The 17889-nt window shown below is 28.0% G+C and overlaps 1 protein-coding gene across 4 annotated transcripts in view; it reads left to right on the top strand.

Annotated features, from left to right (window-relative positions):
- LOC107453183 (uncharacterized) overlaps positions 1-17889 on the top strand; it is a 35177-nt gene that overhangs the window by 1996 nt on the left and 15292 nt on the right. For 3 of the 4 annotated variants that reach the window (XM_071178254.1, XM_043046965.2, XM_043046968.2), the window contains exons 2-10: positions 1912-2035; positions 4013-4111; positions 6122-6187; positions 8106-8171; positions 8667-8758; positions 10692-10786; positions 12675-12802; positions 14505-14561; positions 17159-17233. In XM_071178254.1, coding sequence (XP_071034355.1) covers positions 4034-4111; positions 6122-6187; positions 8106-8171; positions 8667-8758; positions 10692-10786; positions 12675-12802; positions 14505-14561; positions 17159-17233 — 657 coding nt within the window. In that variant the 5' untranslated portion in view covers positions 1912-2035; positions 4013-4033. The remainder of the gene's footprint in view (positions 1-1911; positions 2036-4012; positions 4112-6121; positions 6188-8105; positions 8172-8666; positions 8759-10691; positions 10787-12674; positions 12803-14504; positions 14562-17158; positions 17234-17889) is intronic. The other variant, XM_043046969.2, reaches the window with a different exon arrangement.

Genomic DNA, 17889 nt, shown 5'->3' with positions numbered 1-17889 from the left:
TGTTGAACCGAAAAATCTCTCAAGCATTTTATAATGGCAAATATAACCAAGAAAAGAATTCCGTGTCAGGAACTAGCTATTTTATCATGATCATGTAAAGTCTTTAAAAATTATTTTGCATTTTGTTATTGTAAATAGTGCTTAAGAATATTTTATGAGTGCTTAAAAAGTACTTAAAAGTTGCTTATTTTTTGTTGAAAGATTTGGCTACACAACCTGTAAATATTTTCAGATGGTTATCTGATATTGAAGTCAATGTATGTCCTATCACTGTTTCTAAATTTATATGAATTATTTTCAGTGATTTAATGCATTCAGGTGGTTGCCTGATGAAATTAATATCTGTGCGAGCTGAGATTTTCAATTTGTAAAAATGTTTTCAATAGTTTCAAGCACCTACATTAAATATCTAAATGGTTACTTGATGTTGAAGTTAGTGTCTGTTTTATCTGTGTTTCTAAATTTACATTAAATGTTTACAATAATTAAAGACATTCAAGTTGTTAAATGCATATCTGCCAAGTTACCTGTTTTTTATTGAAGACTCTTGTACTTTATAACTATCTCCTATTTACCTGTACATTCACAAATTTCTCCATATTTGTTGAAGAAATTTTAAAAAAAAAATTTTTTTTTAGCTATAAAATATCTGCTGATGTCAGAAATATTTCTCTTATGCCTCAACAGATGGTGCTATTGTCAGTACTGCAGTATTTTGAGTGTTAATAGTTTAAGTAATTGTAAATAATGTTTTAAGAAAAACTTCTTTAGATTAAGATTTATATACATATTTTTTACTTAACTAAATGTAAGTGCTTATATAATTTCCAATTTTGAATTTCTCTTTTTGACTCACATAATTATGCATGATGTATCAAAACTTTATAGCCTAAAAAATGTCGCTATTAAAATCTCCATTATTTTATTTCTTCAATGTTGTTGACAAGTATACAAATGATGAAGTTGATATCTGTCTTATCTTAGTTTCTAAATTTCAATGAAGTGATTACCCAGTGGCAGAATTGTGGCGTCACGGCGACATTGTCGTCCAACGTTGTCGAGTTCTTGCAGAAAGATTTTTCTTTTGGGAAGTAACAAATTTTCAAAAGTTTAATCTTTTCTTCAGAATTATATTCAAAAGATGACTTTCTCGCTCATTGAAGTAGCAAAAAAAGCTTGCGATTTTTCTATTCTCGATTGATAATAATGAAAAATAAAGAATAATTAAGTGAAAAATTTGGTTTTCTTTTCTGCGGGAGTTTTCGTTCGAATATTTTTTATGCAGTCATTATTATTAATTTCCACATAGTTTTTAAAATCCTGTATTTCTTATATGATATTATTTATTACAACAACCGAATCTCGAAATGAAAGCACGCATTTAGCAACCCTTTTTATCATGTGATTTGCATCATTTCGTCATCGATCTTTTTTTTTTCATTAATTACTGCTACGGATTTCAAAATTTTTTTTTTAATGTGATGATAATTTACAAAATACGAAAAAGGAAATAATCAGTGTGTTTCCCCCCTACAAAATGCGAGAATATCACCCATGATAATATAATGAAATAAATATTTTATATATTTTTGAAAAATAATTTTTATTTTTATGTTGACGTTTTTATTATTTTCTGTTGACGTTTCTGCAACATGTATATTTGTTATTTTTAAAAGTATCATAGTATCATGCAGAAAGATATGACGCAGAAAACTTGAAAAAGTTCTGCCACAGGGAGTGATTAAATGTTTCAGTAAGTTTTCTGATGGCTGAAGTCAATGTTTCTCCTATCTGGTGATTCTTAATTTATTTGAAATATTTTCAATCATTTCAAATATAATGTTAAAGCTATTGTATGTTCTATCTATGATTCTAAAAATTAAATTAAATGCTTTTAATTAATGATTTTAGGTGGTTACCCGATGCTGATGTCAATACCTGTCCTATCTGTGATTCTAAATTCACAGCTTTTAGAAGAAAGCATCATTGTAGGAATTGTGGTAGAATATTTTGCTCTAACTGTTGCTCCCAAAAGGTATCTCTTTAAGTTAAACTTCTTTCATTCCAAAATAGTGTGGTCCTTTTTATTTCTCCCTAAAGAAATTGTGATTTTGTTTCCTTTTACCTAACAGCTATTAAATGTTTTATTTCTTTTTTGCTAGTCATAAGGCTGCCTTTGGTGACTAAAATGACTATTTTGGAGAGTACGTAACTATTTTCGCTAAAATATAGTCCAAAATGACAAATTTACAAATATAGACTTTTTCTTTTCTCAATTTTTTGCACTGTTACTCTTTTTTCATCTGCAATATGATGGTCATTAAACTTATTTTATTATTATCTAACAATTAAAAATAAATAAAAATAGACATTTTTAAGTATTAAATAATTAAAAATGGTTTTAGAAAAGTTGTACCCAATATTACCTTGAAGAACTTATGTTCTAATAATCTGCTTTTCACAAACTAAGTACTGATCATAATAATTTAAAGGAGACCTCAAATCTGCTAATTAATTATTACTTACTCCTTACTCTTAATCAATTTACCAAACCAGGCACAAAAATGTTCTTTTGTTGAATATATATCTACCTATTTTTTCCTGACGCATTTGTTTTTTTAACTATCAAAATATGGAAGGTAGCTTCAATTTGGAATCTGTGATTCTATATGCAAAAGAATGCTTTCGAGTCACTTCTATTTTAAGTCCTTCCATTTTAAAATTTATTTTATTTGTGTTTATTTCTTTATATCTTGCAAATTTTTTAAGCAAATTGAAAACATTTTGCACACAATTACAAATTTAGTTGATTCAAAGGAAATTTCACGTAAAAAATAATTTTTCATATTTTTTTAAAAATTATTTTATTGAAAAAGAGTCATTTTTATTCATTTAGAGATATATTTTATTTAAAAGAAAAATATTTTGAATTGTTAGATAAACAAACTTTTTTATAATTTTAAATTAGGTAATTTTAAATGACAAAATTTAAAATTGGCGAAATAGTTACATAGAAATATAATTTGAAAAATATAGCTTTTGTTTAATTCTCTGATTTAAAAATTGTTTAATTGATTTCTCTCAAATTGTGCATTTTGTCATTTAAAATTATGTAGTTTAAAATGTTGTGAAAAATTTTATACTTTTAATTCAAAATTTCGTAACCTTCATTATATCAAATAATGAATTATTTTTTACATGAAATTATATTTGACTTAAAAAAATTCAAAATTTAGTTGAAAAAGTTCAATTTACCTGAAAACTTCACAGATATGACTAAATGCGTAGAGTGTGAAATTAACTTTAAGGGGACTAAAATTTTCAGCAGTTCTCCAGTCTATTGGACCTTATTTAACATATTGTAGCAGTCCCTTAACACTTTTTCAGGTTGCCCATTTTATTTTATAACCATCGTTGAACAGCCGACCCGAGTTTTGGGCTTACGACTATCAATGTTTAACTCCGCAGCCTTGTAATTTTGAACCTAATCCAGAAGGCAAGGAAACTCCTGGATCAAGTAATGGGAGAAATTCGCCTATGTGGAGGACCTTTCGATGGAACTAACCCACATTTGCATTACATGGAGAGGAAAACCACAAAAACCTCCCACTGTTGGCCTAACGGCAAGAAGACTCTAACCCATGATCTGTCTACCACTGAGGATAGTTTACGTTGACACTGTAGCCGTTGCAAGCCAGATGAGGAATTCGTATCGACCAGCTATACCTGGGATTCGAACCGGGTCCATCTCATTGTAAGGCGAACGCTCTACCCCCTGAGCTCTTATGGCTACGTCTTAAAAGTATTTTGAGACAGTTTTTCATATTTGAAGCAGCTAAAGCAACTATTTTTCTTATATTGCAACTTTTTATGCCAATAATTATAAAATTAACACAAATTACTATGTTTCTCTTTAAATCATAACCAAAAGTTATTAATTGATACTTTCCTTTCAATATTTTTGTTCATTTAACAATTTTACACATTAATGCATCTTGATTTTTCTTATTAGGTTCCACTCCCTCATTTTGGAATGCCAGATGCAGAAAAAGTTTGCAATGATTGTAAAAATTTAGTAGAATTATTATACAAGTTAAAGTCTGATGATTTGGTAAGATTGCAATTTTTATATTCTCAGTTTTATAAATTGTCAACTTTTTTTTATTTCTTTCAGAATGTCTTAAATAAAAAGAGACTATTATTTGATATGGTTAGAAAATCCCTAACTTTAGAATGCTGCATAATTTTGTTGTTGATTTTTTTTTTTTTTTTTTTTTTTTTTTTTTTTTTTTTTTTGCAATTGCTACTACAGATTTCATGATTTTTAATTATTAATTTTTTTTATTGTGATGATTATTTACAAAATGAAAAGAAGGTAATAATTAGTCTGTTTTTTCCCCCAACAAATTGCGAGAATGTCTCCCATAATATTAGAATAAAAAATTATATGTTCAATTAAAAAGAATTATTTATAATTTTTTCTTTTGTTAACACAGTGCTTTTGTTATTTTAAATTAGTACAGGGTTGCCACAGGCAACTATTTTCAACCTGAGGCGACTATAACAACTTTTTTTTTGCGTGAAAAGGCTGAAAAAGCAACTATTATTCAAGAAAAAGAAACTATTTGGGGATTTATCCGTACTCTTAAGAATGTTTTTTAGCATAAATTGGATTGACAACCTGCGGCCCACCAGTGCTTTTGAACGCAATGAATTTTTTTCTTCTTAAAAAAATAAAAAATTTGAATTACAAATTTGACTCATCACTCTTGAATGTGCTCAATTTGCACAAATTCCATTGTAAGTCTATTTTGTTTCTCGATCGCTCGGTTATTGTTACAAAATTCTGCATGGTTTTAAAATACCCAATTTTCAATACCATGTTACGATGCATGAATTTCAAATTCGAGTAATTTCTTTTCATAATATATATATTTTCTAAATCAATTATTGATAAAAGCAAAAATTTCTTAGTATAAGTATGTTTTTTTAATGAATTCTAGTAATTAAAAGTATTTACTTTTCTGCAAATATGCTAATTTAGTTCTAGAACACAAGCGTTTGTATAAAAATTATATTTGCTACCAACTTGACTAAATGGATCATGGTATATGACAAGTCATTTAATAAAATTTTAGTCATACTATTTAAACATTTTTGTCCTTATTTAGGCAACTATTTTCATGGTTTAGGCTACTAAGAGCACCAGTTTTTTTTTTCTGTGGCAACCCTGTGGCATATATGTTTGCTATTATAAAAGTATATTACAGAAAGATATTAGTGCTAGAGAGTTTTGTTGCAGATAGCTTGAAAAAATTCTGCCACCGGGCATATGGTCTATAAATTATTTAAAACTCTGCTTCATTATTTTCCTTCAGGGGTGTAAGTGTCCAGCGGAGACCACCCTCATTTGTAAGTTAATTAACTGCATAACTTTATAAAATGGCTTGAACAATGCTTGNTATTTACTTTTCTGCAAATATGCTAATTTAGTTCTAGAACACAAACGTTTGTATAAAAATTATATTTGCTACCAACTTGACTAAATAGATCATGGTATATGACAAGTCATTTAATAAAATTTTACTCATATTATTTAAACATTTTTGTCCTTATTTAGGCAACTATTTTCATGGTTTAGGCTACTAAGAGCACCAGTTTTTTTTTTCTGTGGCAACCCTGTGGCATATATGTTTGCTATTATAAAAGTATATTACAGAAAGATATTAGTGCTAGAGAGTTTTGTTGCAGATAGCTTGAAAAAATTCTGCCACCGGGCATATGGTCTATAAATTATTTAAAACTCTGCTTCATTATTTTCCTTCAGGGGTGTAAGTGTCCAGCGGAGACCACCCTCATTTGTAAGTTAATTAACTGCATAACTTTATAAAATGGCTTGAACAATGCTTGCAATAAAGCTTCTGATCTATTTTGATGACCTAACTTGCCCTGATTTTTAATGGACAGACATAACCCATGTTTTGGGTTTCTTATAAGAACACAAAAATTTCGCATGTAAGCTTGAATAGCTGCTAGTATTTACTATTTTAAAGATCTAACCTTGTAAATCATTAAAATGCAATTGGAAAAAAAATTTTGTTTTTTTTCTTTCTTTTCATAGATGTTGAGGCAAGAGGGTGTATTTGGTCTGTGTGAAATAATAGCCAATGCTTCTGGCCTTTGTCAAGTTTGTAAAATTTATCTTTATCAATTTTCTCATTGTATTTGTTATCATTGTATTTTTTTTTAATGAAACTAATTAGAAACTAAATGTGACTGACCCATTAATTTAATGGTGATTATTTATAAGTTTTTTGAAATGCAGTTTCAGACTGTTTTTAAGAAAAATACTAATCATTACATTTATATAGAAATAAGCACACAACATATAGTTTTATATCTTTAATCATAAATCATAATCAAGTTTCAAACAATAACTAAAGTAAAAAAAATATTCTAATGGAGAATTTGTTAATAAAATAAAAGATATATACTAAAATACTGTTTATCAGAGTTACCACCAAACAAGTAAATCAGGCGAAATAATGTTTAAAAAAAAAGGTAAGAATTTTATCAGTTTGGAAAAATCAGGAAATTTAATTAAGGCACTCAGAAACGGAATAAATTTGAGTTAGAAGGAAACTGAAGGTTTTTTTCCCCCAAAATTAGTATAAATTCTGGCAGATATTTTTTAATGGTTTAATTTATATCCAATAATTTGATATCTACTATAAGTTTCTCTTTTTTGGCTTGACTAATGTATTTATATTTATAAAATTTTGTCAGCTTTAAAAATTACTTTTTGTGAAAAAGTTGATTTAACATTTATTAGAAAAAATTTCACTTCAAAAATATTAGTCTTCAATTTTGATAAAACAGATTTAACATCTTTTTGTTACCATGTACTTGAATTTTTTCACTAAATGTGTTTGTTTAGTTTTATTCCTGTAATCTTTTTTTTTTTTTAATTTTCTTATTTAATAGCAACTAAAAGTGTTCTATAATCTAAGACAGAACCAAAAAATTGTATGTAAGACAGAACCAAAAAATTAAAATTATCAGTTAAAAAATCAGGGTAATTTGGTATAATCAGAGAAAACAGAGATTTTTTTTCTCCTTTTCTCAGTTATGATCAAAATGTTTCAGTTTTGAGTTATAAATCATCACTAATTAACAAAATCAGCTATCATTAATTTCATATTCAAGATATCTTGATCTCTGTCTCAATTGCTTTTGTCTACTCTAATTTTTTCTTAAAGAAATATTTACTAATTTAAGTTCCCTAGCAACAATTTTATCTTGGCCCAGTTGGGCTAAAAATCGGCTCAATATGGGTCCTATAATAGATTTTTTAATATTGGTCAAAGAATAGTGTGTATAGGGCCTACATTGACCAATATGGGATCCATATTGGCTAGATAATGAATATAAAATATTAGGTGAATCTGACAATTCTATATAGGGTCAATATTGGTCGTAAAGTGGCTATGAGATATCGGGTGAATTGAACAATTCTATATATAAGGGTCTGTCTAGGTTTTTATGACAGGTACCTATTTTGTGCAAATTTAGACATAATTTGTGAAAATTATGCTATGCATCCTGTAATAAAGTTCAATTTGTTAGTGGTGTCATTTAATCTATTTATCTATTGTTATAATAGGAACATTGTTAATTTATCTCACAAATCGAAAGACACAAATTTTATATTTTCAAAATAGATATCGAAAAGAAAAAAAAATATTGTTTGTGTAAAAAATTAAAAGGGTCACTCACTATATCTTCAATAAAATTAAATTATAATAGATTTCTAACCTATTTATATCAAGTAACAATTTTAGAGTGTTTTACTGCTTGAATTATCATGTATGGCAATAGTATTACTTTTGTTGCTTGTAATGAAAGTGAAAGTTAAAAGTACTTTGTTACTTTACTTTTGCTTGCACTTTCTCACTTTTTAAATTTAGTGCTTTGACTTCGTTGTTTTCTTACTCTTTTAGCGAAAAAACACAAGTATTATAATGCAAATGTTGAAAGAAATCATTATTTAACATATTTAAAAGTTATTTAGCATAAAATATGTTTACCAATTAAACTCTTTTTAGGTAATTGGAAGTGGTGGTTTGCATTTGATGTTCTCTTTAGCTCTTAATGGAGACCTCAAAATAAAGGTGAGTCATTTTTCTTATTATTTCTTTTTCAATTCAAAGGTAATTTTAGTCATGAGTAATATAGACTTCTATGCATTATCTATATTATATATTTACTGAGAAGTGATATACAATTGTGAATGATTGTTTTAATGTTAAACTCAAAATCATTTCATTTATTTGCTTATTTTTATGGTCTACGAAAGAACTTCTATAAAATCAAATAAAAATAAGGTTGCCACTCCACAGGGAGAATAGGGAAAACCTGGAAAATTCAGGGAATTTAAAAATCATCTAAAATACTAAATAATCAGGACTAAATAATAAATCACGGAGATAATTCAGAGAATTTTAAGTTCTTCCTTACAAATTGGGAAAATAAAGGGAAGCAACATTTAAAGCGTCTTTGAACTTCTATTGGTAATGTACACATTAAAATTAACTGATATATTTCTTAAGATTGCATCTTCACTAAATTAAAATAAATATAACTGAGCCTTTTCTTTTTTTTTTCAGAAAGCTGTTGCTTCAGTCTTAAATACCATTACCCAAAGAGTAGTTCTGAACAATTTTTTACTTGAATCTGGTTGTCTGAAATTAATAAAGAAGTTTGTCTTACATTTGATTATATTTCAGTTATTATTTCCATGCTTATTTCTGTAAATTACAGTAACATATAGGTCTTTGTCAAACTGTTAAAATTCAAGTGCAACTTAATTATAAATGAACTTATTTTTCAAGAAACTTTTTCAAAACTATAAGTTTCAACTAGTTGGTTTCCATAATATGTTAACTCAAATGGGCTGAATGGTGTGTCAAAAATAATCTTTTAATCTCATGATCAGGTTTTCATTTATTAAGATCAGCGATTTCGCTTAGTCAGCAAATTTGCCTCGAGTCTGCATTTTTTTATTTTTGCCTTTAACAAAAGCTTTGTTTTACTAGTTTAGTTACATGAAACAAGCAGTATTAGATTTATTTTTGAGGAAGAGAAAAAGCAACATAAAAAGTGTTTGTATTTGTAAGCATTTGTATTGCTACAGACTTATCTGTGTTGCGAGTTTGATTTAGATGTATTTCAACCTTTCAACCATCATTTTGGGACTTTGTCTCAGATCAGACTCGGCAAATCTTGCTGGGAAACACGAATTTTCCGATTCAGGTCTTTCTTCCAAGAGCAACAATCTGTGATAATTCAAAGCATAATGATCGACCCATGAAACAAGCCAAACCCCCTATTTGGCCGAAATCCTGACATTGTCTAATATTTTGTCTGCAGTGAGAGTTAGATGGATTTCAATGTTATCAGTGTTTTGTATTCGTCAGGAATTCTTCCTAGACTCATTGTGAAATGTGAGTTCTTCGATTCAGATCTTTCTTTTATCATCAGCTAACCAGCTTTGATGTACTATGATATTTTCCTCGTTTTTAATATTTTTCATATTTAATTGTTACAAATATTTTTTGAAATTTCCACGACGCTTTCTTTTGAAACTATGTTCAATGTTGTTGTCAGTTCCAGATAGTTTCCTAACTTAAAATATTTTAATCTATATGAAAATCAAAACAGAAACTAATGTACTTCCTTCTTCTATGACTCTCCACACGCTAATGATGAAAGCATGTGAATTGTTGCCATAGGTTCTATATGCCACCTATAGCCCATTTCTATCACCAATATATGATAGTTGGCAAAATTATTAAAATCAATTGGCAAAATAAATTTCAACGCCTACTTCTCGAATCCGTTCGCGACAGGCCTGATTAACATACGATCCTAATAGTTTGAAGGTTTCACATTAAATATACTAATTAATCAGTGCTTATGTCAATAGCAGCCAGACAAACATACCAACCTCTCTGAATGAATGGAGGTCATTTATCGGGAGAGCTGTCAAAATGTTTTTTTTTTGCACTTTTGCTCTTTTTCTCATACCTTTAAAAATTTCTCAAACCAAAGCTTTCTTGCACTCATTTGTGAAACATTTTTACCTAAAGATTATTTTATGCAAAAAAAGACATTTTTAATTCAATATTGACAAAAAAATTAAAATTAGATACACTCTCTTACAATACATTTAAATTTTAAAAAAAAGAAAAGTTTTATTTTTTTACATTAAAATTGAAGCTGTAGGGATCAGGGAACTGCCCTTGCATCCAAAAGGTTCTAGGTTCGAATCCCGAGCAAGGCATGGATGTTCTTTCATTCTCCATACTATATGATCTTACTGTGGGAGCAACGTTGGCTCACCTAATATGATGCCTTTGAAAAAAAGGCCAACAAATCTGCCCTTTAAAATGCCTGAATTGACGAAATGTTAACACAGGTAGGCATTGGAAATAAAATAAAAAAATTGAAAAAAGAAAGAAAAAAAAACAATAGTGCCTAAGAAGTAAATATGACAATGGCAGTCTTATTGATATCTTGAAGTGTGATTCATATTTGAAAAATATCTCACTACAAATAAGAAATTTTCTTTCAAATGAAGCATTTTAGTTGCGTGTTATTTCATAGTTATATTAATTGTTTTATATTTTTAGTTTTCTGGTTTCATCCTATGACTCCAGTGAAATTCTTAGTGATAGCTTGAGCGTTCTAAATTTATTTTGCATGGATTCTAATTTAAGATTGGAAGGTATTATTATTATTTATTTATTTTACTTTTGGTTTGTGTATGTATAAAAAATAAATAAACCTGCTGAAAAACTGAAACCTACTCTACATAATTCTCATAAACCTCCACAAACCTTTAGAACAAAAATATTTATTTGGTTAATAGCGCAAATAAAGGCCATTAGCTGTTATGCTGTTCTAAATATGTTGCATGGGTTAATATGTAAACAAATAACTTAATATGTATTGTTGCATAGTTATTATAAAACTATACAATACAATTTTTCATTTACATTTTTAGTTATTTTAAAATTTACAAACTATTTATTATACTCAGATTTTTGAAACCAAATTGTCTTACCTTATCGTTGCATAGAAATCAAAACGCTATCTGACAAGTTTAAAAGAGGGGGTAATTGTACAATCATTGTATTTCAAATTCTAATTGCACTTTAAATTAGTTTTTATACATGTTAGTAGCAATAACAATTATATATAATTATCCCTTTAAAAATTCTTTATGTCCTCTCATTTTTCAAAATATTTGGTTTCGGCATTTTTCTAAAACTAATCTGAAAAATAAATTGTCATGTTTTTTACCCTCTAAATTTCTGCGTTTATGTGTCCGGGGCTGATTGTGCTCTGGAAAAAATCCGGATTTCCGGAGTTTTCGCCAACTGTGATCCGGAAGTTTCCGGAGATCGAAGGCTTTTTCAGCAACAAAAAAAAAGCAACAAAACGATATAAAATGAAGCTATTTTTATCGGTTAAAAAATAAAGTTAAGTACAAGAAATAATTTTAAATGTTGAATACAACAAAATATTTTAAAATACATCAAGTAACATAATTTCTAAATTATTTGAGGGGGGGGGGGGAGAGAATAGCCTAAGATGCGTTAACAAAGAATTCACATGAAGAAAGTTCTCTTTTATCAAAAAAACAGCAACAAAACGATATTAAAAAAATTCGCCGGGAAATACGATAAATAGTTATTATAATCATAAACTCAAGAAAGAAAGTAAATTTCAATTACTTCTCCAGGTCATCATTGGTATGTGTAAATGGTATAGGTAAGAGTAAAATTTTAAATATATTTTAAGTAAACTAAGAAGTATTGAGAAAAAGGAAAAAACCTTGTTTAAATTTTTTTTCTAATTTTTCGATTTAAATTTTTTTTTTTCTTTACTCAAGAAATTTTCCGGAATTTTGACTTGGGCTCACAATCACCCTTTTGTATCTTATTCAAAATCTTTTGTTCTATCTTTATCGTTTTAATATGCAATTTTAAAAATGCGTCATTGTTTTGTTTTTCTGGAGTGTTTGGTCTAGTAGCATAGCATATTTTGCTTATATATGTAATAATTAAGAATACATTTAAATAAATGAAAAATGCTGGAGCAATTTAGCTAAACATCGCTAAAGCTAAACCGCTTAACGGTAAATATTGCTTTATATGAAACGCTTGTTTGGTCCTGTGAGTCAGCAATCAATTCTTGTTGTATTTTACATGTTTAACATGGAGTTTTCATGCTGATCGCTTAACGTGAAAGCTGATTATTGCTTAATGAACAATAAATCAATTGTGACAATAAATTAATCAATATTGACAATAAATAAATTGACAAAAATCAAAATATATGGTGGGCCGAGTCAAATTTTAGTGTGACGACTGTCAAGATGAAGGAACGATTGTTAATTTTAAGTCTTATCTTGAATATATATGTTAGTATTTGTTAAAAATGTTACCTTTAAATTGCTGAACTTTAACTTAACTTTTGAAATCTTATTTTTTCAAGTTTATTAGGAATGATTATTTTATACTTTTGTATTTCTGAAAAATACTAGAATAATAATAAAGTTTTAGTCCTGGTACAAAAAAAAATCAACAATAATATATATTTGTTTCTAGTTTTAAAGGAAGGCATTGTAGATCCTTTGCTTTCTTTGGTTTGCACTTCTGGTACAACAGCCGTATTTGCTTCCAGAGTCCTGCAACTTCTTGTCAGTCATTTTGATTATCATGAATATCTACTGCAAGTGAGACAATTTATTATTTTTGTTTTGTATTTATCTTTGTGTTCAGGATTCCTACTTGTCTCATAATATTGATTTTCCTGATAACAAATATTTTGTTCTTTTTTGTCTTAATATTCCTGATTTTTGTCTGTATATACACTCAAAACATCCCATTTTCTCTGAATACAAATCTGGATTTTAAAGCTACTCATTTTAAATAACTGTTAAACTTTTGATCCTCTATATTCTTATTTGATTAATAATGATAGTAAAATCGCAAAATTCGATACTTCAAAACTTAGCGACCACCCATAACTTATGTATACCTGGTTCAAGCATATATAACCTTGCCCACAGGATTCATTTTCTCAATTTTTTAAATATTCAGACATTTTATTAAATAAAAATAAATTAAAAAAAAACAAACTAAATAAGAATTTTACATAATCAAACTTTTATAGCGAGGAATTAGGGGATTATGCTTTTATTTATTATTTTTAACAAATGCTAATCCTGTAAGGTGTGTAGTTTTGCAATTATCAATTTGTCGCTTTTATCTGATATAAAAATGATGGATTCCAATCATCAATACATAATCATATCATCGAATTTTTAAATGGTGAATTGAGGGATTACTTTTGTACAAAATATTTAAGGTGCATAGTCGCTGCATTTTTGTTTCCATATTAATGAAACTTTACTTTAAAATTATTTGATTAAGGGAGTCATGAACTTGATTACAAATTTTAATTGAATTTTGGAAAGATTGAATGAACTACAAAAATGTTTCTTATATTGACTATTATGAGTTGTTTTGAGCTCCATTAATAAAATTATACTGGAAACAGATAAAACTTTCTGTTGTAATTAAAGTAATTCTTAAATTCAAAATATTTCATTTTATTATTCTTCCGTAATAAAATCTGCCTTTATTATACTTCGGCAAAGAAATTATGCTTTTTCTTAGTTTGTTGTTTAACATTTTTAAAAGTTGTCTGGTATAAGTTAAATGTTTAAAAAAAAAATTTTATAACTTTTTCTTTTCCCTACTACGAAATCTAATGTGTTTTATTTTATCATCAACAAAAAGCAGTCTCTTATAGTGGATGAACTGCTCTTTTGAAGGAAAAAAAATTTGTTTTCAAAACACCTATACAAATTTTTAAATTGTATTTAACACAAGCACTGTTGTATTAAAATTTTAAGAATAAAAAATTTATTAACTTCCTCAGTAAAAACAATTTTGGCAATAATTTTTTTTATTAATTTCTTAGTTAAAAATTAAACAGTAAAAAATAATTTATTATTTCAAGCTAAAATTAATTATTTTTATTAGTAAACTTATTTGTAGTACTANAGCGATGGTCCCGAGCATCCCGGATAATTGGTTCTCTACTGTATTATGGATATTAAGTATTTTTTCAGAATTCGAAATAAGCATAGTAGTTAGTCCTTTAAAATAACTTATTGCTAGTACATATATACGTTCATCATTCACAAATGAATTGAATAAAATTGGTAAATAAAAATCTATTATAAATTGAGATTAAAACCAAAACTAAGCTTTATGCCTTTAAATATATGTGTAAAAGAATTGATTATAATGATAGTCTTATTAATTGATAATTATTTGATGCATGTTTTGTTTTATTTATAATTTTAGCTCTAAGTTTATTCGTTTTTATTCTATGTTTATTATTGATCATATCCTTATTTATTTCAGAATCATTCGAACATTATTAAATACCTTTTTGATGCTCTTCTGATTGAAGATTATCAGGTAATTTTTGTTTTATTCTAATAAAGGGTTGCCACTCCACCATGGGGAAAACCTGGAAAATACAGGGAATTTCAAAATCACCTAAAATAATAGGGATAATGCAGGGAATTTTGAGTTTTTCCTTACATATTGGAAAAATGCAGGGAATTCTATTTCTTATTTTCGTTTTTTAAATGTGGTGACTGCTCATAGCGCATTATATGGGATATTCAAGGATGATATTTCAGCTTCAGGGATGATTGTATTCAAGGCGTAACCCGGAATTTTGGATTTTTCATATTATCCTTCCAGGCCTAAAAATTGGGTGTAGGTATATGATTTTTCTGGGAATACCGCGGAATTCCGTGTTTCTCAAGACCATTGGTTCTCGGACTTTCACTAATCAAAAATTTATAATCTAACGACATTTTCACAGAAATACAGAATCCAATATCAAATTTTGAAACTTTCGCTTTTTCTTGCTAAGGAGACGCTACATGCAAGTGATTCTTCAGCCAGTTGGTTCTTTTAGTTAGTCGAATTTTCACCATTCTGAATATTTGGAACTGCGCCGGAACCTGCTAATATCGCGATTTCTACTCGCACACTTAGAATATCACACATCAATTTTCGTTTTTACCTAATTTTAAAATTACGCTCTGCGATTTTTAATTTAACAATCTCGTATCATGATCCGTATTCACGTGGTTTAAAAATCCTACATTGCGAATTTCGTAAGAACTAAGATTTTTCCTAAATTAGTTACTATAAAGGTTTGATATTCTTCACTGGTAGATAATTTAATTATAAATATTGCTTAAAAATTATTATGTTAAATACGAAAAATATATGGTACATAAATTGATATCGAGTTTTTGCACATAAAATTTTCAGGGTTTTTCATTTTGTGTCACAATCACCCTTGTATGCTAAACTATTTCATTTACTATAGCTTTATTTGTTTTATGTATGTTGAACTGTTTCTTATTTCAAGTTTTTCTAGCAATTAAATAAAATATAGCTCACACACAAGGGCACAGTGATAGTGTTTCCTCTTAATATATTGTGTGTAATATGTACAGGGAATTTTTCATCCCAAATTTGACTGGCAACCCTATAATATATTAGGTTTCTATTCTTTTTTGCTAATTGTTTGTCTAAAAATATATAAATAAAATAATACAGTGTGTGTTTTGAACGTTTTAACCTAGGGTGGGCATTTTCTCTAGGAAAAACCTATTTCTTCCAGGGAACTTTAAAAAGCTGGAGAAACTGATTTAAATGAAAGAAATTTAAAAAGATCAATACAATTTTTTTTTACAAAAAGTGTTATAAGAATAGCTTAAATTTAATAAAGTGCCAGAAGTTTTTTACCTTTACTTTTTTAGTATAAATTTAACTATATTTTTATGTTATTATTATTAGTTTTACTTTTACTTACTTTGGATCAATTATTGCTATTGATAACAGATTGTCTCTTGAAATAAAAAACTGACTATCTTGCAAATAGGACTGTTTATGGGCTGAGAAAATTTATTAAATCTAGATTTCTTTCTAGAAAAGCAAAATTCTTAATTTACAAAACTCTTGTCAGGCCGATCTTGACGTAGGGTGGAGTATACTTGGTGGTGTAAATGAAAACAATAATTGGAGAGGGAGATTTAACTTCGAACTGTACAAGATTTATAAACCTGATATAAGTTACATAAAAATAAATTAGATGGTCCATGTGATTCGAATGAATGATGATAATACAATAAAAAAGATATTGCTTTTTAGACCCACTGGAACAAGAAAGCAGGCAAGGACGCGGTTGAGATGGGCTGATTGGGTGGAGTCGGATTTTCTTGCAATTAATGAAATGAATTGGAGATGAAAGATAAAACAGAAGTCATTATGGAGAAATCTTCAGGGGAAGGCATTGGCCCACATTGGGCTGTCTCACAAATTATGATGATGGTGATTCTTAGTTTTAAAAATCTACAAGTCATACTATTTAAGACTTGGTTGTAGTATTTATGTTTAACAAAATTGGTATGTTATTTGTAATTGTTCATTCAATATATGTTTTTTAGTAGTTTATATGTTTAGTATATGATTTGCTAATTTAGTCGAATGAATAAAATTTTGCTATACGCATTTATGTAAAACATTTGAAAAACTACTGTAATTCATAATTTTTTTTCATCAACTATTGCTTTATAGTTTTTATTTATTTAAAAATAATGCATTAAATTGCTTGAAAAGTAATTCTGCTGTTTAAACTAGATTTAAATTATAAACTGTTTAAATATTACGTGAGATATTAGTTTTTGGAGAAGTATTTCTTCTGCTTAAGTTGGAAGATACCTATTTCATACAGGGCAGAAGAAACTTGCCATTCCTGATATAACTATTAAAGAATATAATAATTTGAATTAATGAATAAATAAATAAAAAAGTCTAATTTTGCCTCTTCTTTTTTTTTGGGGGGGGGACTCCATATTTCTACAATAAAAAAGTTCAGTAATACATATATATGCATGAACACATTACGATAAAACCTAAAAACTATCATTCTCATTCTATCAATGTATCAATATTTTATATTACTGTTTAATTAGACTTATTTACTTTAGATGCAAAACTGTATTTCTAAAATTCTAGTTTATTTATCTGCTGGGTCACAAGCCTTTCGAGACTTAATCATACAGGTTTGATCATTTTATTTCTTTTTAAAATATTTTTTCCTACTTAACATAAAGACTTTTTTTGTATAACTAAACAAAATGCTAAATTAAGTCATTAAACTTCTTTTAAAAAAATATTTTTTGTGCAACTTTTAAAATTTTATCTTCTGTAACTATCATGATATTGCCGTTACTATTGAGGAATGACTCTTTATTGCGCAAGTGTGGCCAAGTTGAAAAATGAAATCTGTAGTGTATCTATCACTGCAAAAATACAATTCCTATTCACTAATATGTAAGACATGTTAACTCGATTCTATGGTGGGGTACCTTTTCATAGATGAAGGTTTACATTCTCTGTAATCCTCTCCCCACATTAATGATGTGAACACGCCTACCATAACAAAAACTCCCACTTTCGCCTATCTTGACAGTAACGCTCTTTTCCATCTAAAAATGCCTACTTCAATGAATGGTCCGCATTGAACAGTGGGGTACCTATCTTTTTAGATCAAAGTTGACATTGTCGATAGCTACTGTTCCCACATTGGTGGCCCTGACATGATGCGAATACGTCTACCTTGGCAGAAACTCTCACTACGATTTTAACATGCCTACTTTGATGGATAACCCGTGTGGTGACCGGATTTGAAGGAATAGTCCCATCGTAGCTCATGCAT

Source organism: Parasteatoda tepidariorum, chromosome 3 (genome assembly GCF_043381705.1).
Source record: "Parasteatoda tepidariorum isolate YZ-2023 chromosome 3, CAS_Ptep_4.0, whole genome shotgun sequence".
Classification (NCBI taxonomy): domain Eukaryota; kingdom Metazoa; phylum Arthropoda; class Arachnida; order Araneae; family Theridiidae; genus Parasteatoda; species Parasteatoda tepidariorum.
Note: the sequence above shows the minus strand (reverse complement) of the source record. Positions and strands in the feature narration are given on the sequence as shown.